This window comes from Ptiloglossa arizonensis, chromosome 13 (genome assembly GCF_051014685.1).
Source record: "Ptiloglossa arizonensis isolate GNS036 chromosome 13, iyPtiAriz1_principal, whole genome shotgun sequence".
In the NCBI taxonomy this organism is placed as follows: domain Eukaryota; kingdom Metazoa; phylum Arthropoda; class Insecta; order Hymenoptera; family Colletidae; genus Ptiloglossa; species Ptiloglossa arizonensis.
This window is the reverse complement of record NC_135060.1, coordinates 9,478,284-9,505,418: the sequence shown is the minus strand read 5'-3', so window position 1 is coordinate 9,505,418 and position 27,135 is coordinate 9,478,284. Positions and strand designations below refer to the sequence as shown.

The following is a 27,135-nucleotide window of genomic DNA, read 5'->3' as shown; positions in this document are numbered from 1 at the left end:
AAACCGACGGTACCGCGGTTTCCAGGCAAGCCCAGTTTCCAATTGCCCTTTGTCGCTACGATTTTCACCACCCCCTACTTCCAGTCGTTCCCAGCGACTCGTTACGCTCACCCTGCCCTCGACCGTCACGAAGGTACGTCTCGCGACCGATCCAGGTGGAATTTCGACCCATCGTGCGCTAACCATCCGAATCGTTGCCCTTCGTTTCGAAAACGAAACGGTTAACGTACCGGGAACCCCCTCGGTGCTCTCGAGACGCACGGACCGTTGCAACGCGGTCTCGTCGAACCTTTACGACCTTGTAAACGGGGCTCTTGCGTACACGCGACGTTTTTCACGAAGAATTGAATACATTCTTCGAGAGGAGGGACTTTATCGATCACCGAAGTGTCGTATATTTTCGAAAGGTTAACCTTTCTACGTGGGTCGATTTCGTTATCCGGGTATTCCGTAAAGTTGCACGATAACGTGTACAAACGATCGAGAAAGAAACGGGCGAAAATATGTATTACAAAAATCAATTGACGTTTCGACTAGTTTCGTCAATGAACGAAAATACTAAAAAGAGAAACGACACGCAGTTTACGTAGCATACGCAACGACGATCGATTGAAATTTCCATTCGTTTCATCGAATTTTCCAAAAACCAGCTCCGAACGTACATTCACCGCTCGCTTGTTTTATTTCCGCGGTAGACGTTTAGATCGTTGAATTTACTTCGGAGGTTGAAAAAGTTTTCCGTCGTCGGCGGCAACTTTTCAAATATTCCAAAGCAAACTTCGCGATTCCGATATTTGCCCAGTGTTTCCCCGCAACTTTCCCCGAGCGCGTTTCGAGCGTGCTCGTTCATCCACGAGACACTAAATGGAGTGCCGCCACGGCTCGATCTTCGATTATTTCTCGTCGTCGATGAAGACGCGTACAGTTCTTGTCATCGCGAGGGGAGAATTCCCCGATTCGACGATGAATTCCGGGCAACGAGTGCACACAACCCGTTGCAGCCACGATACTCGAACGCGCAGGGGGTCTCGACCCTGGATGCACACGCAGGGAAAGACGTACCTGGAACCGGGGTTGCGAAGTAATTAACCTACCGGGACGGCCGTTCGTGTTTAAGAAGCTAGACTGGCTTTCAACGACTTCATTCCTTCCTCGCGTTTCCAAGTAATAATAAACTCGAAAGTCGTTAAGTTATATCGAGGTCCAATTACGGTGTAATAAAGCGGAATTACATCCCTTCGCGCTCTTGACGAAACTTCATCTTTCGGCGAACCGGGGGTATAACGATCTTGCGCGATAGAAAAACGCGCAGACCGCGATCGACGATTATTCCTGTCCGTTCTTCCGGAATCGTTGAACGAGCGTACGATAATTGGCACGATACTGCCAAATTATCAATGAAAACAAGAAAAGGTACCCTTCGAGCGAAACTTGTAATATTTCAATTATCCCGAGTCCACAGCGATTTTACCTATTGCTAAGCGGTGATTATTAAATTTGGGGGAATAATTGGGAGATTTTTGAATTTTGTACCCACATTTATTTCTTCATCGGATTCTCCGTTTTATCCAAATAAGCTGATTTTCGGTGCAACGCTTGAAAAATTGCAACTCGGTTCGCAGAGACAAATGAGACTGTCATTGGTCGCTGGCTAAATATGAAACAACACACCGGTAATTGTGGAGAGATAAAAAATCGGGTAACGGAATCGAATGGTCGTTTTATCAGACCGGTCTATCTCGATTTAAACTGTCCGATGCAATTACACGTAAATAAAACAAAAATACTGGGTATTTCATTATACGAACCCAATTTGATCCGTGAACGAATTCATTTACGTGCATCGAATTGACAAAAATTCAACGAGTCTTGCGTTCGACGCGACGCGGGTACGTTAAATGCGGATGAGCGCAACGAAATGAAAAACGTTGCACAATTTCCCAAGAACTTTCGGAACTGAAACACGTTGACAGTCAAGGTTCGTGAGGCACGGTGCGGACTCGCGAGCCACGCCATCTCCATCCTTCAAACGGGGAGACAAATGGACGCGACGTAAAAGTAGGTGTCACGCCAGGCACGATTCAGATCCAAGGAGACGACCTCGAATCAAGAGGTAAATTTTACTTCGACTATAGCGTCGTAAAAATCATCCCTCGACTACCAACGGACGTTGAATCTTACGATCGAGTCGGCGAAAGAATCGAATTGAACGCTGAAAATTCAATAGGATCGAGAATAGGTATGTTTTATTTAATCACGAAACGTTCTTCTCTTCGACCGTACGCTCGAGAATTTTGGATAAAATGTTCAGAACGAATCGAAACTCGTATTCTTAGCTTCACGATGGGTCGAAAGAACCGAAGAAACAAAGAGGACAAGTTTCACATACAGAAGAGCAATGTATCGCAAAGACACGATGGGTCGAAAAAGACCCGAGGAACGCGCCAACGTGGAACGAATTCGAAGGGTTATTCGATTCGACGGTTAAGGTTAATTACGATAAACCTTGATCGTCGAAGATTGAGAATTTAACCGGTGGTATAAAGCATTCCGTGACAATTGAGAATACAATCGTTCGATAAACGTCGCGAATAAATCGGCAGACGTTGCTTTCATTCGAATAAAATTGATCCCGTCTCCGGTGTCCGGGACGGTAAGAACCGCTACCTGGAAAAAGAGGTATCTCGTGACTGGAAGTTCTCCGATCGTTCGCGTCGATTCTTTCGTCGAGACGATCCACGATCGTAGCCGGTGCAATTCGAAACGCGCTTCCAGCTGCGTATAACGAGCATGGAATCCTCTATGGTCGAACGCACGCAATTCCCGGATAGACGAGCACGCGATTACCTGCGCCGTTTAATATGCGAATCGACGAATCGTTCGAACGAGGTAGAAGGCGAACGAGAGAGGGAGGCAGGGTGGGAGGGGATTGTAGACTTCTCTGTCCGCGAAAGTCTCTCGAGTGACTGGCAACCGTACGGCGATACCTGACCCCTAGGATCTCTCGTGGTAATTGCGTGCGAATTCCGCGACGTCGCCGCGACGGCTGCTTTTTATTGCCGGTCGTTAGTGTAATTAGGTCCCCGCAACTCACGAACCCTGGGCCACAGGCTCAACGTAATCACGGACAGATGTATATGCGAAACGGAAGCACGTCGCCGCGACGACCGAACGGGAACCTAGGCCGTTCGTTACGTAAAGTTAATTTATACGCGTGCCTAGCTGCGTGCTTGAATTTTTCTGATAAGGGAGCCGCCAGCCCAGACTGCTCGATTTTAATTGGTTTTATTCGGTTCTGTTCGCGATCCCGCGACGTCTGACGCGAAATCGGACGAACTTTTACGGGGATTTAAATCGAATTTAGAAACTATTTGTTGGTTTTTTTGATTCACGAAACCCAGAATCTAGTACAGAGACGGGTTTAATCCATTAGGTTTAAATTACGAGAACGTGAGACGGAAACGGTGTCCAAGAGAAGTGTGTAATAATAATTGGTCAGGTATGAGCTAATTTTGAAAGATAGCGTTAAGAAACGAATACTTTGCGCCGAAAACTTACGAAACAGAGTATAAAGATTCTATTAAATTATATATTCTCCATTTTGGGAAATGAAATCACCTTCCGAGCAACCAAATATTTTAAGTAGGGGTTCGTATCGATGTGTATCGAGCGTCAAGTCAAAGTTAACGGTAACCAAGGATGCGTTTATAATTTGCATTCGTTCGTTCATCGAGTCGCGAAGCTAAGTGGACGAGAACCTCGAACAGTTCGAACATTGTCCCAAAAATAGGGACCCTTGAGATTAGTGAACGAAGAGCACGTGAGGGCTTGTCGCGATCACGGCGCCTAGTTTATCCTCAGAACGAAAGGTTATTTCGAAGTTTCGAGACAACGAGGAGGAGAGAGCGTTTCTCTTCTTTTCCAAGAATTTTAATCACCGTTGTGCAAAACGTACACGTTTAGAATTTCGGTGTAAAATTACAAACAGAAAAGGAAACGTAGATTTTTATTATGAAAAGTACAAACTTGGGAATTTCGAGAGAAACGAATACAAAGTTCCCGAATCGTTAGCGTCAAAGATCGCGATTCTTCGTAATAGGCTCGAATAATCTACACGCGTTCCTTCACCGTGTACTTTTCCACGATCAATTTCCCATCTGTCTAGATAACACGTGTCGAGTTTCAGGTTAATCGGTTCGACGTGTTAAAAACAGCGGGAAATTCAAATCGACCGGTGACGATTGGGACACACTGTGCACCGCACGGTTGTGAAATTTTCCCGGCGTTAGAGGCGAACGGGCGAGAGAAAGTAGCAAATCGAACGCGTCGATCCGAGAATACCGAGCACGAGGACGAGCGGGAATAACCGGAGCGAGGGTGCGCGCTCGTATCGCGGAGCTGTTGATAGCGGTTGTAACAATTTATTCGGTCGAGCGACGCGCGCCACGAGGGGAGTCTCTGATCCCTGCTAAGAGACTCCCGTGCTCCTCCCTCTTTCCAATATCGTCGTTCGAGATCAAGCAAAATTCAATTGTACCTCTCTCTCTTGTATTAACGGCGGGCGCGCGGCGACAGAATCGAAAGATTCGAGATTTCTGGGAAACGAAGCGATATCGAGCGTTTCGGAGGGTCGAACCGGGAGCGAAACGACTTCGAGCGCGTGAAATGTTTCTCAAGGGGGGTTCGAGGATTCGAGGACAGGTGCGCGACGACGCCTGATCGACCCCGTGATCGAGGAATTTCGATATTAACGGAGTCGATGATTCGACCGCGGCAACAGGGGTGATCCGTGCAACGATAAACGCGAATCGAATCTCTTCTGGTTCTTGTCGACGAGCAAAAGTATCGATGTCGAGAATACGAAAATTGAACACTGCTCGTGAAAGGAAATAGTTTCTTTGTAGTCGAGTGTCTCGAAAATATGTCGAACATTTGGAACGAAGCTTGTACATCGATCAAGGGGATTCTTAATTTAATTTACAGAGTTGTACGAATTTCGGTCAACGTACGATAAAAAGATCCGATTAAATTGAATATAATAAACACAGACGAGCTTTGGTAAACAGTTCCTTTCCGTTGAGAATAAAAATTTCGCGAGAAGTCTCCGCTAATTAATACACATCCTATGACGTTTCATTCGTACACTGGGAATCGTTTACTCGGACGCGAACGAATCACCGTGTGTTCCGATCGCGGGAAACGAAACATAAAATACACCCGATTACGCGTTCGAGAATTTTATATTAATCTCGAGCAAAAAAGATATGCGTATAACGTTCGTGTCGATGTTCCAGCGGGCCGAATCCTTTCTGCGGTCGACGGGGCAAAATTAAAATTTCATTTCAATTAACCGCGAAATTTAATTTCAATTGATACGCATTTCTCGCGCGTTCGTTCCTCGCCAGCCCGTAAAACCAACGATCACGAATCTTTCCGATCGAAAGGACAACCACGAGTTCGATACGACGTATCAGCGTTGTCGATCGAAACCCGAACGTTTCGGTCTTTGATACACCGAGCGATTACCTCGTATTTATTGCTCGAGCGATCTCTCTTAATCGCGAGCGATCTTCGCGTTAACTCGGGGCGTTTGAACCGCGTTGCCTGCAAATCATTCGCGAGATTAAATCGGTGTGTACGTTTCGTGCAGATTTCCCGGGAGTTAGGCCTCCGGTGGGAAAATTGTGGCGAGAGAACGCGAGCGTCTCGAGGAAACTTCGTTAAGCCGCGCGGCGGAACATCGGGGGCAGTTGAAGCACGCTCGAACCGTGAAACGCGGGAATCTAGTACCGGCTAGTTTACAACGCAACTCGGCCAACGATCGAGACTCGAAGGGAGAGATTTTTCGCGGGAAGAAAGTAACGCCAGCCACCGGTGTTATTATTTTAGCCGCGAGGAGGGCGAACTCGCGCCACTTTTGCACCATCGTTGGACCGGTATCTTCAGGGAGAAACCAGTTTCGCGTTAACCCCGTTTTGCGATGAGAAGATACAGAGTTCCCGAACACGCTCCGCGCTCCAATCTCCGGGAGGAAAGTTCCGCGTTTTATCGCCTCGGTCGTACCTTAATGCCTCCAATTGAATAGAATTAAATTCAATCTGATAAACGACCGGAATAATTCTCGCGATACTCGAGCGAAACGCCGGGGAAAAAGGAGACGAAACAGCCCAGCCACGGTTCGTCTCGAACGAGCTTCTGCAGATGCATTGGACGTCGGTGAAACACTCTTGTATGTATTCTCACGGTGAAAAGATTCTTTTGGTGACTCTATTTAACAATAACGAAGAACGTGTCGTTCGTAGGCTGAAACGATCAACGGTGTTACGGTGTTCGTGGGTTGCAATGCTCGGAAGTATTCAAATATGTCTCTCGGAGGCTGTGAAGGTGTTTCAATGAACACTCAAGCTTTGGGTCTAACAGCGTTCTGATTATTTTTCATCCAACTCGGCTCGACGTGATCAATTTCAAGCTTCTCGTCATCGTTTTTGGAACGGAGTGTAGTATTCGAAATTGGAAAGAATACAGGCACAAAGGCTCTATTGCTAACTTATAGACTCATCTTTACCCTAGCTTGTCCTAGTTGCGATCGAATAAAATGTAATTGTAGATCAATTTCGAGTTTCTCGTCATCGTTTTTGAAACAGAGTGTACTATTCGAAATTGGGAAGAATACAGGCACAAAGGCTCTATTGCTAACTTATAGACTCATCTTTACTCTAGCTTGTCCTAGTTAAGATCGAATAAAATGTAGTTGTAGACAGTAACGTTTACAAGAGCGAATACAGAATGCAAAGGGACGTTGTACGAGTAATTGTTTGTTCGAGTTGTCCTATTGATATCATTTTCGACAATAGAACTATTTTTCAAAGAAAGTCCATAGATATTGTTCAGCAGTGTCGTTAGAAATATAAACGAAAACAACGCATCGCGAATCCAGTGACGATGTCGAGGACTTCAACAACGTTATCGTCGAACCAGAGACACAAAGCTGCGTGGCATTCTTGAAATCGGTTCGCTACGAAGAACGCGTAAGTGCGAATCGATTCGAGATCGTTCGGTGGCGTACTCGTTTAAACGCTCTCCGCTTCAAACACAGGGGAACAACGCGCGAAGCGTATCGAAAAACTAACCGTGTTTCGAGGGTTTCGATCAGCGTCGAACAATCGAAATCGCTTTTCGTTATTCGGGAACTGACCAAATTCTGTACATCGGGCCACTCGGCCGTGTTTCGCGGAACGGTAAACAGATGTAATTTACAGGCACAATTGCGTTGACGTGCCGTCAAATTTGAAAGCGCGGATGTTACGAGCGATTGTTTCCCGCGCCGTGCTTTGTCGAGGCTCGCGGTTCCCATCGATAATTTATATACGACGAAAATCGATAATTATCGATATTCATCGATCGATCGAGTACGACTCGAAGCTCCAACCAGCGAGATGAAAAATGGTAACGAACTGTTCTCGATCGAATTCGATATTTTTCAAGACATTGGAGCGAGTAAATTTTTCCATCGATTCTTTTCAAGATTACTCTGAATTTTTCGACCGTAAATGTTTTTCGATGAGAAAGGAACGCGTCGAATATTATTGCAGGAAATTTCTTAAAATTGCTCCAGAAGACTATTTAAATTTATCGTATACGTGCACGGACCGAAACTCGCGTTTTCGGTACTTATAAAATATCGTGTGTCGTAACAGAAAAAAAAAGAAATGAAAATGTAATTTCGCGTTTCAAAATTAACGTAGGTAAAAATATACAATCATTTTGTTACGTGTGTCGTAACAAAAGAAGAAAAAGAAACAAAAGGAAACATAATCTCGAGTTTCAAAATTAACGTAGCTAAAAATATACAACGACGAAGATAATATATTATATAAGATAGTGTACTCGTTATAGTTGCCGGCGTTCTTTGGTTATAAAGAAGAAGGTGATTTTAATAATTGAATTTTATAATTCTCTCATCTAAGTAACAGATGTGTTCGTCCGCGTGATAAACTTGGGATAGTCCTAATCTTCCTAATACTTGCTGCTACAGAGAATACTGATTACCGTTGTTCGTCTCGCTACTAATAGTAGAGAGAGGGAAGCTGCAATTTTATAATTCTCTCATCTAAGTAACAGATGTGTTCGTCTGCGTGATAACCTTAGGATAGTCCTGATCAATATACTTGCATATAAGTTTCGTTTCTCTTACTTGCTGTTGCAAAGAATACTGATTACCGTTGTTCATCTCGCTACTAATAGTAGAGAGAGGGAAGCTGCAATTTTATAATTCTCTCATCTAAGTAACAGATGTGTTCGTCTGCGTGATAAACTTGGGATAGTCCTGATCAATATACTTGCATATAAATTTCGTTTCTCTTACTTGCTGCTGCAAAGAATACTGATTACCATTGTTCATCTCGCTACTAATAGCAGAGAGAGGAAATCCGCAACGTTACGTTTCAAGAATCCAAGCAACACCGAACGTAAAAGAAAATATGAATGCACGGGTCTCGCGAGACCCAAAATCCACCGCCAGATGATTAATCCTCTCTATCGAACGACCTACCGATATTACCAACGGATCGATACTTATCTCCAATCCTTGAAAGCGCGTTCGGTAAAAAAACGAGTCAAAAGCGAAACATTCGAACTTCGTATCGAGAAAGGCTGGTCGGTTTCGTTCGCCCAGAGGCGTAGGCGAAATTTCATTAAAATTCCATTTGATCGGGCGTGCAGCCCGGAGCTCGATGCGCGTTCTCCTTCGCGAAGGGCTTCGGGTACCGGTTACGCAATCCGAGACTTGTTTTTTTTTTTTTTATTTTTTTACCGCGCGCTCATTACGCGAGGACTTTAACCAGCTGGACGCGATAACGCGCGTTTCGCCTAAACATCCGGAACACCGCGCGCCACATTATATCCTCATTATCCTTTTTATCGCCGACGGGAGTACCACCGTTCGTTCTCGCCACCTCACGGAATCGTTTCCTCTCGTCGAGCTGGCGGGCACTTTCGCACGTTTACACGCCGGCTACAAAGTGTTTTCCAGCGGAATAAAGAGAACAGAGAGAGAGAAAGAGAGAGCCAGAGAGAGAGAAACGGAGAAGGTGGAGAGGCCACGAGAGGGGATAGAAAAGAAAAGGAAGGCTCTCTCGAGGGTGACTGTAATCCTGTCGTTGGAATATCCGACAAGCGCGCCGCGCTCCTGCCTTCAACCGCCTCCTCCACCTCCACCTCCACCCCACCTTCCTCGTCCTCGGTAGCGGCGTTCGCTATTCCGGAGATTTTGTTCCGCGTTTCGTACACCGAACACTGGGCAAGCTTACATCGCGAGCGGATTTCGTTTCGGATAAAGAAAAGATGCAAGCTAATGCAAGTAAAGCTGGTCTCCTTCTGGCTCCGGTCGTGTAAGCTGTCGCTCGCTCGCCCGACTCTCGACACACCGGAACAATCGTGTTTTATTCAACGTTTCGGATCCACGCTGTCCGACTTTATCGCGTTAATGAAAACTTACAGGTAAGCATGGTTTTCTTCGATCCGGGCGTCGATAAAGAAATCATTTTTTAATCGTCCCCTACGACTCGAACTAGGGTGATCCCACCCTGGCTCGTGGATTCGTTCGGATCCGGCACGTCAAACGCATTTTTGCCAGAGGGCCAATTTGCACTTTGGCAACGTGTCGCGGTGGAAAATATTTTAAAGGCAATTTTTCAGTCCCACCGACACCGCTCGTTGCGCCGTCACGTTGCGTACAAACGCGGGCACCATCCAAAAGAATACAATAATATTGTTTGCGAAAATAAACGCGAGGATCGATTTGAGTCGCGAAACGTTTAGAAAATGGGTACGCATATTTGTTAAAAGACACCGGAACGTTGGAGGCAAAAATTGTTTTCTACGATACAGTTGTCTCACTTTTTCCAAGACACTTGGCATCGTTTTGGGAAAAAAGCGTCGAAATTTCGTGTACGATCTTATCTTAAAATTGAAAAAAAAGTGTCCACCGGTTGATCTTGAACTCTCGGATAATTTATCGCTGATCATCCTCGCCGAGAAAGATGTCCGCATAAATGCATACTCGAAAACAAAGATACTACTCGTGTGATAAAAAAAAATGAAAAAAGAATGTTCGAACGAACATTCGTTCGCGTACATTGTATACGCTGCGACGGAGTTTAATTTTTTGTATAATTTTCTGTACGGACTAACATTATTTAATAAAGAAGCCCCGACGCTAAGATCGAAACGTAGAAAATATACAGGAGCGTGCTTGTGTTCGTGTCATCGTCGTTGTTAATTGCTTTTTACCTCGTCACGGGTACGATCCCGAATCTTTCAAATAATAAAAAGTTCGAGCGGATCGATTTAAACCGATGACTTTCCAGGTGAATAATTTTCCGTGTTTAAACGGCGGTGTGGTCGGGATTATACGATACAAACACCGCGAACAAATAGTTGCGCGAAAATAAATCGATACAGCGGAATAATTCGTTTTCTATCCGAGGCACCGAAAATCTGTTCGGTGCACGTGCGCTTCGTTAAAACTCGATTCGATATTCTCTTAGTTTCTCGGTTATGGGTGTCGGAAAGTGGCGTGATCCGAGATCATCGAACGCTTCGCTTTTAATTAAACATTTTCAACGACCTACGATAAATTCTCTATTAATACATCGAACCGCGTTTCAACCACGAAGTTCGTACTGATCGATGTACGCGTTACGCAATGTAGATTGTAAACATAGAATGTAGCTGTAAATACGGTAAGCAAAGTACCCTGGTAAAGTTACAATAAAACGAAGCGCGAAAAATCTATCGTAAATACATTTCAGTTCCATTCGAGAGGCAATTGTTCCAAAAACTTTTGTACCGCCGTTCGATCGCGTGCATCGTTTATTGCGTTGTATTTAAATTTTTAACGAAACGTATTTTTACGAGCAAACTTTACGCACAGACTAGCTCGCTGTTGCTCTGTTTCGCTCGCTCGTGTTCCCCGTTAGCGTTAAAACTCGCTACTTTTCTTCCTCCAAACCGGGAATTACTCGCAAGATCACCGTCCCGAAGAACAAAGTCTCTCGCGGGGGATAAAATAATTCTTTGACTTACTTTCGCGCAAGGAACGCGATAAAAGAATTTTCCATCCGCTGGAAAAATCGCTGGAAGGAAAATTCTCCCAAGTAGAACCTGTTTACCGAAACTTTCGACCGTTCACCACCGATAGAAGAATTAAAGCGACGATTAATCTTGAAGTTTTATCGTCTTGTTTCTCCCATCGCATCGACGCAATAATCTCGGCGCTGGGGCGCCGCCGCCATCTTAAAACGGACTCACGGTTCACGGCTACGATCTATGGGTTCCAGCCCGGTACCGTGGACGTCGTTTTGTCGCGTATTTCGCGCTCTTCCTCTTGGAGCTCGTTCCTCCTCCCAGTCTCGAGCTCCGCGCCGCCCCTCTCGTCCTCGACGAGTTCTTGCGGCTCGCGAGCTTTTTCCCTCGGTTATCCCTTTCAACGCGGGACTCGAGAACTTCCAAGAGGGACTTCGACCGTTCGATGTAAAAACCGCGTGGTCGATGCGGCACGCGACAGATACGCGAAAGAGACGCTTCTTTCCTCTCCATCTCCCTCTCTTCCTCTCTCTCTCTCTCTCGCTCCATCTTTACCGAGACCGAATTAACCGAGAAAAGTTGGCTAATGATTTCTCGGTTGAATGCGCGACGAGCCACGGGCAACTCTTTCACGGTGATACCTTCGAGAGGGTGGTTCCTCCGAGGGGGCTTCAAAGGGGATAATTCGACCGCAGGCCGGTCGGCGTCCAAGAGCTTCGAGGAGTTAAGATCCAAGTTCGGGAGCTCGGCTCGCAAAGTCAATGTCTCGACGTTCACAGGGGAAGGTGGAGAGGTCGGTGGTCGAGACCGCAGGAATGCGCGGCTTCGGGTACCGCATGGCGGACCGAGTCCCTGCTATCATCCTTCATTAGCCAGTCAGTCTTCGTTGCGAGCGTTCGAGAGGGTTGCCGAACGAACCGAGATAGAAAGGACAGTCGTCGGTGTGCTAGCTTTTAATCTCGGGAATCTTTAGGTGCGTTTGGCGACCAAAGGGAAACTCGAGGCTGTTGGTCGGCTACCGACTTCTCGTTCCCTCTGGTCTTAGACCGTTACCTTTCTCTCTCTGGCCCTCTGTCTCCCTCTCTCTCTCTCTCTCTCTCTCTCTCTCTCTCTTACTCTTTCTCTCTCTCTGTACCTGGCTACTTACGCAAACATCATTCGTAGATTTCTAGGCAGAGCAAAGAAAGTATCCCGAGCTCCTCGAGTTTACGGTCGAATTAAGGATTTACGCGGGGTAATTCAGCAGTCGGGGCAAATCTTGCGCGAGAGCAGATAGAAGGGGAGTAAAGGAACCGACCAACCAGTTGGAGACCCCCGGTGCCGACTTACTCGCGGAGCAATTATCGAACTCGGGGTCAGCTTTCGTTTAGAAAATTTTCGGAATGGGGGAAAGTTCGCGACACGGTTCGCTGAATAAAACGACTTCGAATTGCAAACATTTTCGTTCCCAGGTTGCACGATGACCGCTGTTCTTGGTCTGCAAACGTGATTGGTTTTTTTGAGAAACGAAGTTCTTCTTCTTCTCGAAGTGCTCCCTACGAAACAAAGTACGAAGATTCACCTTTGTAAGGTTCGAGCTACATTTCCGAGTTGCGTTAACTCTGTTCAATTTATATATGCTTGCGAGTACAGTACAGTTTAGATACCGAATCAAAGTTTTACCGCGTGAATTCGTCGTATTTCGTGTTATAGTAGACACGGGACTGGAGTAAAAATGAACAAGTGGATTCTTCAACTTCAACCAACGAAATGAAACCACGAAGTGCGCCGAATAGTTGAATTTCTTCTCTCGAAAATATTGACTCGAACATCGACCGATACCGACGTTGATTTCATCGACCCTATCTTGAGCAAATACTCGCTCGGAAAAATGTTCCGCGATGCTCTATCATGTAGACGATATTGTTCGATAATCACTGTTACCAGAGTCTGCCTGTTTAAAATTCGAATAATTCGTGTATTTGTATATATTCGATGTAAATACTCGGGATTGATATAATTTTGAAATCACATTTTCATCGACGATTAAATTTCGTTTTACGTCGGATACGATCCGTAGAACCTTGTGCAAAAATTACCATATTACGTTTCGAAGGATCGGAGTAACCTGAAAAATTGTGAACGCGAATTTCTTTCGAAAATTTGTTCGTCGCGTCGCAAATGGAAAAGCTAGCAGCTTGCACCGCAAAATTGTTTGCGTATGCAATTTACTAATTTCTCTAAGCAGCGTCTTTGAAGCGCCGTCCCGTCGTGCTCGAAAACAGAAATCGTTTCGAGTACCCGAAACGTTCTGTTCCATCCGTATAACCTTATTTACACAAGCATCCCCGAAATTCTGTTTCGCAGCTTTGCGTTCGCTGGATCGGGGAGGGGGTGGATTTATAAATTGAAACGGAACTCGTCGGTACGCCGAAACGTGAACAGAATTTGCACGAAAGTGGTCTTTCATCGTACGAGCCAATTAGATGCGAGCGAACACAGCGTTTCGCGTAAATTTCATTACACTTACGTGCATACACGGGGAGAGCACGTTACACGTCAAATGTGCGTGCAAATTGGATCAATGGATCAGTTTGAGAAGCTCGTCGAAATTAATATCCGTTCTGTTAGTTACCAGAGATTCGATACCGGGGCTCACGATCCACGATCGTATCGTGGCGCACAGTCACAGCCGCAAGTGCAGATTAAATTAACGTGCTGTTCGGTAGCCGGATAATGGAAAATTGCGATTTCCGGTTTTGCTACGCGCTCGATTTTTTCGTCGTCCGAGAGAACCTGAACGCGCCATCGCGTTTGGTTTGAATCCGCGATACGGAGAAATTGCGACAAATTTCTTTGCAAATTTCGTCGATCTTCTCCGCGGTTGAAAATTCCTCGAAAACGTAACACGAATCGAAAACCATTTGGTTGAAAATTGTTCGTTTTACATCGATACGAGGCAATATCGAATCCATCGAGACTAAAATTTTGTTTAATCTCGACAAACACGGTGCGCGTTAATGATCGACTTGGCGCGAGTATCGCCGCACCGTGGACTCATTTTTTTACGATAACTCGACGCGAATAAATATCTAAACGCGCAAAGTCTAGCTTCGGGACCAAAGAACGACTCGGTTCGATCGATCCACGCTCGAAGAGCAGCGTTTCTACGTTCCGGATAGCCATTTAATTGCGTTCGATCATTTCAGCGATCGAACGCAGGGATTGCAGTCGTCGAGTAGTTGGTTAAACATTAAAACGATACTCCGATCAACTGTTCGAATAATAACCGGGGACCGATTGAAACATTGTCGCGAATTTCCCCCCTGACGCGAAGTTCGAATTGGCGTCGAAATCCAATTTGTCGCGTAGCTCTATTTTTCTCGACGCTTTGTACGGCGAGGTATTTTTTCGGAGCAGAGCTTCCACGTCCGTATCCAAAATTTGCGTCGAAATCGTGCATACATTTGCTTCGTTTCGCTCGTAAAACATTAGAACGCATCACCCGCAACGTGGAAACACATGGTACCGTTCCGAAGCACGCGGTTCTCTTCGCGAAAGAAATTTCGAAATGTTTCCCACGAGTTACTTATTAAACGTTCAACGAGACGATACAAATTTCCATCGTCCGAATTAAACGAATCAACGTGTCGAAGAACGATGCAAGTACGAGAACCACATTTCGACGTGTTTGAAAAACCAGCTTGTTGCATTCAAAGCTTTCACCGCGATGCATCGGTGCATCGGTGCATCGGTGGATCGGTGCGCGGTAAACGCCTATGAGCGTTCAAAGCGTACGTATACTCGACCCGCGAGAAGGTGTTCCGTGCGTTTCGCGAAGGAGCGTGCGTTTCGCGTCCAAGTAGTCGATAATCGAAGAGTCGAAGGACTGCTCGAAACACGGGTGGGGGTATTTCTTTTGTTCCGTTCCCGATGCCAAGGTGCAGCTCTATGCATTTTGCGCGCAGTTTCGAGATTATTCGAACACGACCGTGACTCGTATTGTTCCTCGGACCGGTCGACACGAATACTCTCGACGATCGCGCGGAGACTGGGAAACGTACACCAACGATCGCGTTATCGTTATCGATTTCGTAACGAAAATCAACGCTCCGCGCGTCGACTTATCGCGGGGCTAGCGTTACATACCGCGCGTACAGTACCCTTCCACGGTATTTACATATCTTCGGTTACGTCGTTGGGCAGCAACGCGCACAGGATGTAACGTCATACTCCGAATACAGGTTCGTTCGGGCGGAAAGATTAGGAGGCCGAGAAGCGTACGAAAGCGAGATTCAGCATCGTCGTAGCGAGAAATCCAACGTCCGTTTCCTCTTGATCGCTGACGAAACAAATCCACGCACCCTCCGTCGCGTTCTCGCGAGAGGAAAACAAGCAACGGCGATAAACCCGGTCGACGAAACGGAAACGGTGAAATTTTCGGTTCGCTCCGGGCCAAAACGGGAGGTGGCGGCGACGGTGGGTCCGGAGGAAGCCCACGGCGAGAAACTCGAGGCAACGCGAATTCCCGCCCGGTAATTTCAAACGAAACGAAACGAAAAAGTAGCTCGCAAATTCGCATAACAAGGCGGACAACCGCGCAATTAAAATTACGTTCGCGCGTCTAAAAGGGAGAAAAAAAAAAACGAAACAAACCGAGGGAGAAGGGGTACGGGAAAAAAAGAAAAATTACAAAAAAAAAAGGAAAGAAGCAACGAAAAATTAAACGAGAAATTCGTGCGCGTATGCACGTACGCGCGCCCGCGCGTTGGAGCCAGAGGGGGAATCCTCGTCGCGGAAAAATGTCTCGCGAAAAGCCACGGTGGTGGCTCCGGTGTGTGTCCAGTTTTCCAAACGCGAGGAAAACGCGTAACGCGCTCTGCCCGTTGAACGAAAGGGTGTGGGGTGCCCTGGCTCGCGTGCGCCACCCTGTTTCGGGCGTAGTTTTCGGTGCCCCCGACCACCGTTCGGCCGAAAACACACGCGACTCTAAACACGCACTTTCCACGCTCGACTTGCAGCGGTGCACACAGACCCGATCCGCTGTCCGCTTGGCTCGGCTCGGCTCGGGCTGGCGGAGAGGAAGCAAGCCGAGCAACCGAGCAGCCCAGGCCAGCCGGCCGTGTGTGCTCGACCGACCAACCATTCCACATTCCATTCGACGGTTCTCTCTCTCTCTGTATATATCTATCTCTATCTCTCTTTCTCTTTCTCTCTCGTTCTGTTGCGCTCGCTCGCCCCCTGGCACATAATGAAGTCAGTCCCGGCGTTCTAAGCCCCGGTAATATCGTGTGGCACGGCCCTCCCCGAGATAATATTGGTGATGTATGCTAACGGGCTTTTCGGGTACCGGGCCGCGTCGTTTTTACGTCCCTTTTCGTACCTGCGCGTGCGCGTCGCCTTCCTAAATGATTTACCGCGAAAAAGAGAACGCACCGAGCGGAGAGGTTACGGAGGGGCGGGGAAAGGGGGTATTCGGTCAGTATCTCCGTCGTTGGTGTCCTCCCTTCCGCCCCGGTCCCCTTCACCCTCTACGACCCCTCGTCCACAACCCTACAGGCGAGAAAAAACGTCGGCCTTTTAATCCCGCCCCCGGTGTATACCCGTGGCGAAAAGTGTTTTTTCGCGCGTGCACCGAAAATTCCGACGGTAAACCGGTCGGAGGAGACTTCGTTAACCTTTATCCGCCGCGCCAGAGGGTGTCTGGAGCTTTCGCGGGTTGCGCGACGAAACCGGGGAACAACGGGTGGAAGAGGAGGAGTAGGAGGGGTGGCTGGCACGGTGGAGGGTGGACGACGTGGAATGTTTGAAAGTTTGCGATTTATACGGCGTGCGGGGCATATTGTTCCGCGAAACGCCGCCACCGCGCGGCTGGTATTTAGAACGCGGCTATAAGTGAAACTCATAATATTAATTAATGAAAGGGTATTTACGCGGCATTAACGACACATTGTTCCGCGGAATTTAGCCGTGGAAGGCGCGAGAGCAGGTGCGCTCGCTCGCTCGCTCGCGCGCGCGCGCGGACCCGCGACGCGAAATTGTTATCGCGGGGTAATTAATGAAAAGTGCATTGCGGATCGGGTTTCCGCGCACACCGTCAGACGCTTTGGATTATTATTGCGTTTTGTTTCCGTATCGGCCACCACGTCCGCTCCCTCGGACCTGAACCAATGGACCCAGCTCGAGCGTCGTCCCGCTGTGCGAACGAAATCCACTGAACGGCAACAGGGGCAAAATGTGTAATTACGAGCCACTTCGAACGAATCGGATTAGGTACGCGATGAAATTGTAAATATTCGGGTACCGCGTCCCGTGCGTTCGCAACCGAGTTACTTAAATCGAGCGACCGTCGGTGAATTGTATTTCATCTCCGACACGCAATTTACACCGAGTAATAGCAGCCCGAGCCTCCGAGAATATTAAACGTTCGGGCCGAACGGTGATTATTCGGTTCGCGAAATTTTACAATACGACAATTGGAACGGGCTACACGCTTTGTTAAATTCGTAACGGTGTTTCGGTAAATCGGTCTTCGATCCGTAAGATCGTGCGAGAAATTTGGGTAGTAATAATTCTCCGATCAATTTGTCTCACCATCGTGCTTTCGCTGTTTTCTTCTTTTTTTTTCTTTTTAATTAGAAAGTTGGTTTACGGTGTAACTTCGAAGCTCCGAAAAATATAGGTATCTCGCGTATATTACCACGAGGAAAATTACGTTCAAAAAACCCGCATATAACTACGTATCCGTCCGCTTTTGTTCGTCAACTGCTACGAGCCTGGCATTGTATCGCGAGCTCTCCCACCTATTGACCAATTACTCGACGAAGCTAGGGAAGTCAGAAACAAAGGCTTCGAAAAGTTTTCGCTGAAATTTCACCGGGGAAACTTGGGGAACAGTTACAAACGAGGATCTGTTACACATGCTCCTTATTTCGTCAGGCTCTATTTGTATAAGTAGTTTACATCCCCCTTCGCGCAGTATGCAAAATAGCTTTTCCTCGAGGCCATGGTGCTCCTCAAAGAGGCAAAGGTATCTTTTAATCAGCCCGAAGCAACGACTAACGAAGAAGAAGAAATAGATACCAATGTCGGGGAAGAAAATACCAGGGGAGACGAAACTAATCGTGACAGTGATTAATCGTATGTTAAGCGTTATCGACGCTTCCGTCGCGGTATTCTGTACGCGTAATGCGTTACCGTTCTTGGTAACGAATTGAAAAAATATTCGCCTCGGAAATACCGACGAATCGATCGTCGAATTCTGACCCATTTCCCGAGCGATCCGTCTTCACTGTAGCTTTGGTGTTTCTTGGAAAATTTCTGCGATTGCAGGATATAACGCGAGTGGATTTGCGACACGGTCGACGAAGTATTTACATTTCGGATAAACGACGATGTCGAATCGGTAAACGGAGGTTACTACACGCTTCTGAAATTTCAGGTCACTGGGAAGTTTTCCAATTCTTCGTATTTTCGTCGACTTTTTTCTCGAGTCGCGTTGTTTCCAAGGGTAGATTTTACCAACCGATCGAACCGCAAGATTCGAATATTAATAAATGCGAGCTATATTCATTTCTGTCGGTTGATAATATTTTCTGAATGCAAAAAATACAGTTCGGTCGAGTAACATAATTTTTTACTCGAATAATATACGTACCGCTCCAAAATGCTTCGAACAGTTCAGAATTGGCGAAAGATCGATTGAAACGACGATAAAAATAATTTAGAGCACTGGATACGAGGTAATAACAAAATATTAAATACTTCGAAGAAATCAATTGCCTTCCAATCGGGGCAATTTGCAAAGGGTGATTTCGCTCCAATTGGAAATACGATCATCGTTGACAATGAAAATAGGAATTACCTTTCGATGTAACAATGCCGAGTTGCGATGACAATTATTGCGATTCAACTGTGACATATAAATCTACATTTACCCGTGCTCGTCGTATTCTACGGATCATAATCCGATAGATTTTCATTTACTCCAATTTCTACGCAATTCGTTCGATGCAATATTACTGCGTTAATAGCGAACGAGAACAACAATCCTGCGCGTTGTTCGACGCTAAGAGGAAAACATTTACGTTCTTGTAGAAATTATTTAACCCTTGCACGGATAACTTCTTTGGAAATCAAAGTGACGAAAACTTTGTTCCAACGTCCGACGCACGATTTCTTTGGTGAATGTTTGCATTGGAGCGATAAAAAACGATAAGGTTCTGAAAAGACGAACTGTTGGCCTCAATGTTTGATTTTCACGAGTTTCGATCGAAAAATATCACGCTGAACTGTCGAGAAAATCAATCAACGAAGGATACATCTTTAGAAACTTGACAAATAATGAAAATAAAGAGGATTATAATAACGATACGCGTGAAAGATTTACCGATAGAATAACACGTATACGTGACACACGTTCGATATGCAAAAGTAACATTCTTCGATAACAGTTTCTACATCGAACGTACATTGTTACGAAATTCGTAAAATGTTTAAATCTCTTTCGGGAAATTTTTAGATCCATTCGGAAGCGATTTTGTTGAAACTAGATAAAAATTCAAACTAGTATTCACCCAGGACGTCTGTCGACTTTGCAAAGACATTATCGAGAGATTTAATTACGTATTGACGAGTATTTATTCGCAATTTTAACGTTTACTTCTTTCACGTTGCGATAAAATAAAATACTTTAACAAACGTACACCTACGTGTCACGATCTTTGAAAATGTTACACGAATATTTACGAAACACGATCGAACGAAAATGTATCGAAGTGTTCGCGACGAAGAGAAACTATCGGTCGCGAGTGACCCGATCTGAACAGTGCTTGCCCACCGTCCCCGATCGAAGAGATAAGTAAAGGCGAGAGATCGAAACTGTCGGTAAGCACACCGTACGATATTATTCGTTTGAACGTTCTATTGAAAAATCTGTCGAAACTCGACCTACGTGAAACTCACGAGAGCATCAAACCGCTAACCTTCCAGGAACACGTAGACTTTCCGAGAAAGGAAATTCGAGAAGCATTCCACCAACTGGTCGAAACTTTTCCAGGGTACAATGTTTTCCGTGTTATCGGTCTGGTCCAATAGGGAATATTCCGGGTATGTAAACACACGATCGTCGCGTTCCAGGAACGTGTCTTCGCCAAGCTCGTATCTACGTTACACGACACTCCGGATAAGAAGTTAGGAAAAAGTGCGCGCGGCTGGTACACTAACCTTTGTGATGCCTGAGATGCGATCGTCCGCAGCAAGGTTGCTCGAAATAAGCGTGACCGGGGTGCGCGCCAACGGGTCGGTTGGCGAGGCTGAGGCCCAGGAACTGTCCCAAGACAGCTGCGAGGACAGCTGCCCGGACCAGCAGCAGCACCGCGTCCGATAATCTTCGCCGTTGCATCCTCGATCGCGAGTCTCGACTCACCGAACAACAACGCACACGCGGCCCACCGGCTGAATCGAGCGAACAACCGGGTACGGAGGATTCGTTCGACGTTAATCGCCGAGCATAACGTCGCGGCGCCCGTTCGAATCGCGTTGAAAATTTCGGCCGACCGCGATCAAGCAACCGAGGATGTTTCGGAAGCGTGAAACGCGCTCCGTGACGCTCGACCTGGCCTTGGCTCGACAGCGCGCCCAGTGCTGTGTTCACGGTGTGGTTGTTGCCCTTTGCCGTTGGCAACGCGCTGACGGACGTTCACCGATGCTACGAGCCTCGTTTTCTCTCCGTCCGTCTTGCCAGCGTACACCGTTCGTCTCTCTCTTCTCTCTCTCTCTCTGTATCGCCGGGGCCCAGGTATATACACACGACCGACGAGGTAGAAACTCGACCGCGTGCTGCGCTTCCTTCTCTCCCTTCTCCTGGATGCTTCGCCGTCCACCTCCTTCGGAGCTGTGCCTTCGAGGACAAAGGAATTCTTCCTTCGTCTCTCTTTCCAGCACGGCGAAACCCACCGGTACCCGGTGTCCTTACAGTCCTCCGCAGGTAGAGAGCCTTCGGGGAGGGTCGACTACCAAGGACCGGATACGGCGCACCGAACGATATCGACGAAACACAATCCCCGCGACGATTCCACGTCGGTTTTTCTCCTCTCTGTCGAGGCACGTTCGCACACGAGCGTCGAAGACACGGAACGAACCGCGGCGTTCTCTCCTAGGTTCGAGCGTGGCTCGCACGGGACGCGAACAACGGACGAATCACCGGTCGCTGTTCAAGGCTCTCTCTCGTCTCTACCGCGGCAAAACGTTCGTACGTTCAACGATCGCCGTCGACGCGCGAGGCTCTATGTCACTGACGTCCGCGGTGCACTTTCGTTCGCGTCATATTACGTCACTGCCTTACGTAGATACGTATACACCGATCGTTGAACCGACGCGTAACGCGCGCGGCCGAGGGAACTCGAGCGACGAGATCGTGGCCAACTAAATATAAAGAGCGCGTCGCGCGACGTCGCATCTGTTGCTCGGCCTCCCCGCGATATCTCGATCCACGCTGCGAATCAAGTTTTCGGTTAAACCGGTACCATCGCGATCGAGATATTCTATCGCGGTTAGCGTCGCAGCATGGTTCCGTTTTATCGGTCGTACAAGAACTGGTGTGCACGCGTTTCCTCTCGCGACGCTTTACCAAAGCGCTACGAGCGACACGAGCTGTACAAACCTCCCTCTATGGAGGCCGCGGCACGACTGTACCCTCGTTCGCGAATTGCCGCGTTCAGCGGTACTCGGCCGAGCTCGGCCCGACTCGGCTTCTCTCGGCCCACGGCCGCTCGTGCTTCGCGAGTCTATGATCCGCGCCAGTTCCTTCCAATCCGAGTCACTCGTCGACTATCGCCTCGAACGAACCTCCACGGCGGCGGCGGTGGCGGCGGTGGCGGCGGTGGCGGTGGCGGCGGCAGTGGCGGTGGCGGTGGCGGTGACGGTGGCCGTGGAAGCGTCACCCCTGATATTTCCCTTAACTCTCGCGTCTCTCCCCCCGGGGCCACTTTTTATGGCTCGTATGAAAAATTTTCTACTACGCGGGACCAATACGCGACACCGACCGAACGGCTGTTCGAAGTTGGACTTTGCGATAGTTCCGTAACAAAGATTTGAATTATGGAGTGCTTTTCCGAATTACCATGAAAACACCCCTCCGATTCGTCGTCTATTAAGGATTTTTTTCCATCGAACGGAAAGTTTCTTTCCACCTTCGTATCCGTTTAAATAACGGTCGGTAGCTTTACGCGACACTAAATATCTTTCGGTTTCGTTCGAATAGAATATTTTACGCGAATATTGTTCTCGGATTACCAGTGTACTCTTTTCGCTCGTCGAGGTTAAATACACTTTTCGATGAGATTCTCACTTTTCTTTCGATAAGACTTGAGTCAATTTACTATTCGTATTACTTATTTCATCGAGGTTCCAATCGTTGATCTTTTCGTCGAAAAATGTTTCAAATTGGGTTCCGAACGTTTCTTCCGGCACCTTCGAGCCTTCGAATCGCAGTACTGTTTTCTTTGCGATTCAGAGATAACTCGTAAGACTGCGTTCGAGAAACTGGTCGAGCGTTTGTATTCCCGGCTCATCGCGTACGTGGTTTTCCATTTATAATTTAAAGTCCACTCCGGCCGGGTGAATGTTTAAACGAGTGCAGTATTTTGACTGCACAAAGGTAGCGTAATCGGTGCTCTTTCGATACAGAATTTGCGCGACAAAATCGATGAAATATAAACCGTCTCTGTTGAGTAAATTCAATTTAAATATCGCGCAAAAGTGGCGAAATACGATTAAGGGACGGAACGACCCTATAGAATTTTATAATAACCCCGTAGAATCCATCGATATACATCGAGCCGGGCGGATAAAAAATTATTTTTCAACGGGATGGCGTTAATTCGAACGCGCAAAGGAACGCGCGACAAAACCGCGGTCGTCGGTGATACGGATTAACGTTCGTTGAATCTCGTTCGCGTTAAAATCGATACAAAGCGTCCTGGTTGGTTTTATTCGTCGACGAACTTTTCGCCCGTTCGATTTCGGGAGCGTGACGGTTCCTCCATTTGCTTTCTCTTTTTCCCTCCGAGCGTCGGTCCGGGCGGGCGAATCTGTATTCCACCGCGTCGAGAGCGTTATGGCATTATCGAAGCCGCTTCGAGGACGCGGCAGTCGGCACTCGACTTTAACGAAATCAATGTATCGAAACACGTCGTAACGTATTCCCCGGAGGGGTCGAAGGCGAAGTTCAAAGCCCCTTCGAAAAGCGCGGCACGCCATCAGCGCGGGGCATCATCATCGACGGTGCACCGTACAGCCCCGAGGAGCTGCTCGCCCCGTTCGTCCGCGAAACACGAATCGAGGAGGATTGTATGAATAAGTCGATATGCTAATGCAAAAAAACCCTCCAAGTTGGTCGAACGGAGCTTGAGCCGATGGGCAAAGAAAGTTGCGCGAGGCATATCTACAAAGTATCCCCGCCAGGTTCCCCTCGGTGCACTTGGCGCGAAAGAAGAGACAATTTTATATCGTTCTGCCGGCGCTGTCAGTGCACCGCCATTACCACCGCGGTGATATAAACCGCTTCCTTTGTTGTTCGCCGGTAGGAAGAGGAACTAGCAAGACGTAAGGGAAGTCGTAAGAATTTTAGAACAAAGGGGAAGAACGAACCAACCAAGTCCTTACGAGAACGTGGCTTTTCTTAACTCTCTCTTCTTATCTTTCTCTCTCTCTTTCTCGGTTTCACTCGGTTCTCTCGGTTCTCTCTGCGCGAACGAGGAGCCAGTCGGTTCCCGCGACCAACAAATCCACCGGCCGCTATCCCATTTCATTGAAATAGTTTAGAATTGCATGAGCTTCTCCCCTCCTAGCTGGCAGCACTTCCTTTGTCGTTTCTCGCGGGACCGACTCGTTCTCTCGGACGGGTTACGAGCGTCAAGACCTTTGCCTCCCCGAAAAGACCGGCAAATTGCTGGAAAAAGCGTAAATCGTCCGAAATGCTCGCAAGGATCACGATATAAGCTATCACCGGCGCACGACACCGCCAGACTCGAGCGTCTCGCGTAAATCGCGTCCACGCGGCTCTCCGAAAATTGGCAACTATTTTCGCGAAAAGCGCAAAGTTTCGGTTAGATCACGGAATTACGGCGGTGCAGAGGGTTTTCAGTAAAGAGCATTGCGCTGTGGAATCGAATATCGGCGAGGAACGATCGATCGTACACGTATCGACGACCTCGTGGCAACAGAACGATAACCGATACGAATGAAATCTGTTTCCCGAAATAACAAAGAAACAATTGTCCGTTTTTAGAACAAATACGAAGAACAAAAGGATACTTTTATCGGCGTGTGAAAAAACAGGTTTTCGTCGACGGAAAATATTCCACCGAGAGACCCCGAGAACGTTAACTTTCCCCGCGACGAAGAAAATCTATTTCCGTTGTTTTCGTTCATACGGTCAATTAATTTCCGGCCCGTTTAATCGCGGAATCTATTCTATGTATGATCACTTTATCGAAGATTAAGAAGAGAAATTGAAAAACCAAACCCTAATGTAAGGTAAACTCGCTCCAATTGGAACATTTTCAAAGTTTTCTCGTACCGTAATATTTCTAACGAACGAATCAACGGTTCTGTGTTCGTTAGATCATTAGAGGATACGATGGAAAATAATTCTATCAACGGGATCTAATTCGAGTCCACTGGTGCTAAAAAAGAATTTCACATTTTGATAACTTTCGGAAAAGATACACGAGTTCGCGCGAAATCGATCGAGTTTCGTACAAAGGATACGTTTTTCCATCGGTGTCGGTAAATTTCATCTCGATGGAATATTTCGTGGAAAAAGTTATGAAATTCCTTTCCGTTTCGCGTGAAATTGCCCCGTACGAGTTAATAGCGACCATCGGGAATAATCGTTGCAAAAAGTTCCGAAACGTGTTCCACGTGCGTGTCGTGCGTTCCGTGAATGGTCTAAAGTCGATCGCACGGAACATGCATTCGGAATTATAACGCGATCGCGACGAAAACACGAGGAGCGCGTAACTACCAACAGTCGTTTCGACGAGACGTTGCAATCGAATGCTTGAAAGCAGCGTTCGAGCACAGGAGCGATGCAGCGTTGCTCGTCGAGAGCTCGTATAATACACCCTGTCATGTTTATGTGAATGACGTATCCGAGAGAAACGGCATTCTAACTTGGGAACTTCTTAGGACGGCTCGGGCTCGAACAAGAAAGAAGGTATTATTATGTTCGCTGGCTGTCTCGCGGCTATTCATCGCCGGACAGTGTTTCGTGACGCGGTTGATGGGGTGGCTTGGTGAATTTCACCGCGCCTGGTTAAATTTCACGAAGTTCCCATAGAGGCTTTGACTTATGGAAATGGCGAAGGCCGAATGGATCTCCCGTGCGAGACGGAAACACGCGATTGCGAAGGGACCGACAACTTTTGGCAAAGTTAAGTCGCTATTAAACGTCTCGTATACGTACGACTCGCGGAACGGTGGTTAATAAAATCGTACATCCGATTAAAAAATTTCTACGCGTTTAGAACGAATGTTTGTACAAATTGGAGAACGAAGGTCGTCGTGGATAGAAAATATGTACAGCGACTAGTCGGATTCACGGAAGAGAATGTAATGTTACGACGAAAGAAACGGAAGAATAATATTTCTTCCCTTTTTCTATAAAAAATACCTTCTGTCTTTTCGAATCGCTAATTTTCCAACGATAACAGGAAACGAATAATTGTTTTCCGTTCGGTTGGAGATCAACGGGAATAAATTTTGCTGGTAGAATCTATGCCTCGAAACGTAATACTTCGTACGTATCGGTATCTCCGCTATTTTTGATACGATAAAGTTGTATTAAAGAATAGTCAGCCGAGTAACGTTAAATGGAGCGCGATACGCAAATACGTTTTAATCGTTTCGATTTTCAACGCGGATCGACGGAAAGGAATCGTGGCTTTTATTTGTATTTCAATTCACCTCGGGGGAAGATTAAAAACGTCAAGTTTTCGCGCGAGCATGAGTGAAAAGTTAACCGCGTATTCGTATAATCGCGCTCAAATAAAACATCTCGTCGGTGCTGTTCGGGGGGGCACCAGTATTTTCTGTGGAAATATTTTTACGTTATTTCCATATCCTTCTCCCCGTTTTACGACTCTTTGAGAACCGCGAGACCATAAAATCCGACGGCATTAAACGATTTCTTTTGCACCGGGAGGACGAGATCGCGAACGAGATCGGTCGTGCGTTCTCGATGTTACTCCAGACGCAACTTGATCCTTCGTTAGTTCCGCCCCAATAGGGACAAATGTCTGGGCCCGTCGTAAAAAGCGCGCGATCTCGCGATGAGAAGGCTTTCGCGAGATATTAAATATTCAAGGACGTCGAATCGACTCCGCGTTATCCTCTTATTCCGCGGAGGTACTCCGCGTGCCTTTGAAGCCTTCGATGCGCTTCGTCGCGCCCGAGGCGCGAATCGACGGATCCCTTTTTACCATGTGCGAATCGAAAACATTTGTCACGGTGAAGATCAACAAAATCCTCCATCTCGGTAGCGAAAGAGTAGCTAGCGACGCAAGAGAAAAAGAAAGACAGAGAGAGCAAGTTTTCCTTCTCATTTTTCGTTCGGTTTTCCGCCCGCCTCGAATTTTTCCGGTTATTTTAAAAATCCATTCTCGCGTTCTTCCCCTTCGCGACGAGGCGAAGCGAGGCGAGGCGAGGCGAGGCGAGAGAGCGAGCGCGCTCGCGCGTCCCTTCGCGGCGCTTTAATTTCACTTCGCCGCCGCGTCCCTCGTGTAATATTTTTCAATGAAAATGAGAATGATTTACCGGTGGCGAGGCGACGGAACAGATCTGTCGGCGTAATTGAACAAACAGGGCGGCGGCCATCGGAGCCGGTGGAAAAAGGACGGCCCGCTCGAAAATTCGCGCAATTACGCCGACCCAATTTCTTCGTCCCTTTTAATCGCCCCGGACGTTGTTGCGCGTCGCGGGGATGAAATATTAACCGCGCTTTTCGCGCCACTTTTCCACACGTCCATTGTCGAAGGTACGCCGGCCACGGTGATCGTTAGATCGTCG

The 27,135-nt window shown here is 47.2% G+C and overlaps 1 protein-coding gene across 2 annotated transcripts in view; it reads right to left on the bottom strand.

The window, feature by feature from the left end:
• Positions 1-27,135, bottom strand: part of Sema2a (Semaphorin 2a) — a 345,009-nt gene that overhangs the window by 292,819 nt on the left and 25,055 nt on the right. Inside the window, exon 1 of one of the 2 annotated variants that reach the window (XM_076325511.1) lies at positions 20,290-21,633. The exons of the other annotated variant lie outside the window; for it this stretch is intronic. Within the exon in view, the coding sequence (XP_076181626.1) occupies positions 20,290-20,467 (178 nt within the window). The 5' untranslated portion in view covers positions 20,468-21,633. Of the gene's footprint in view, positions 1-20,289; positions 21,634-27,135 lie in introns of those variants that run through there. 2 annotated transcript variants of the gene reach the window in all.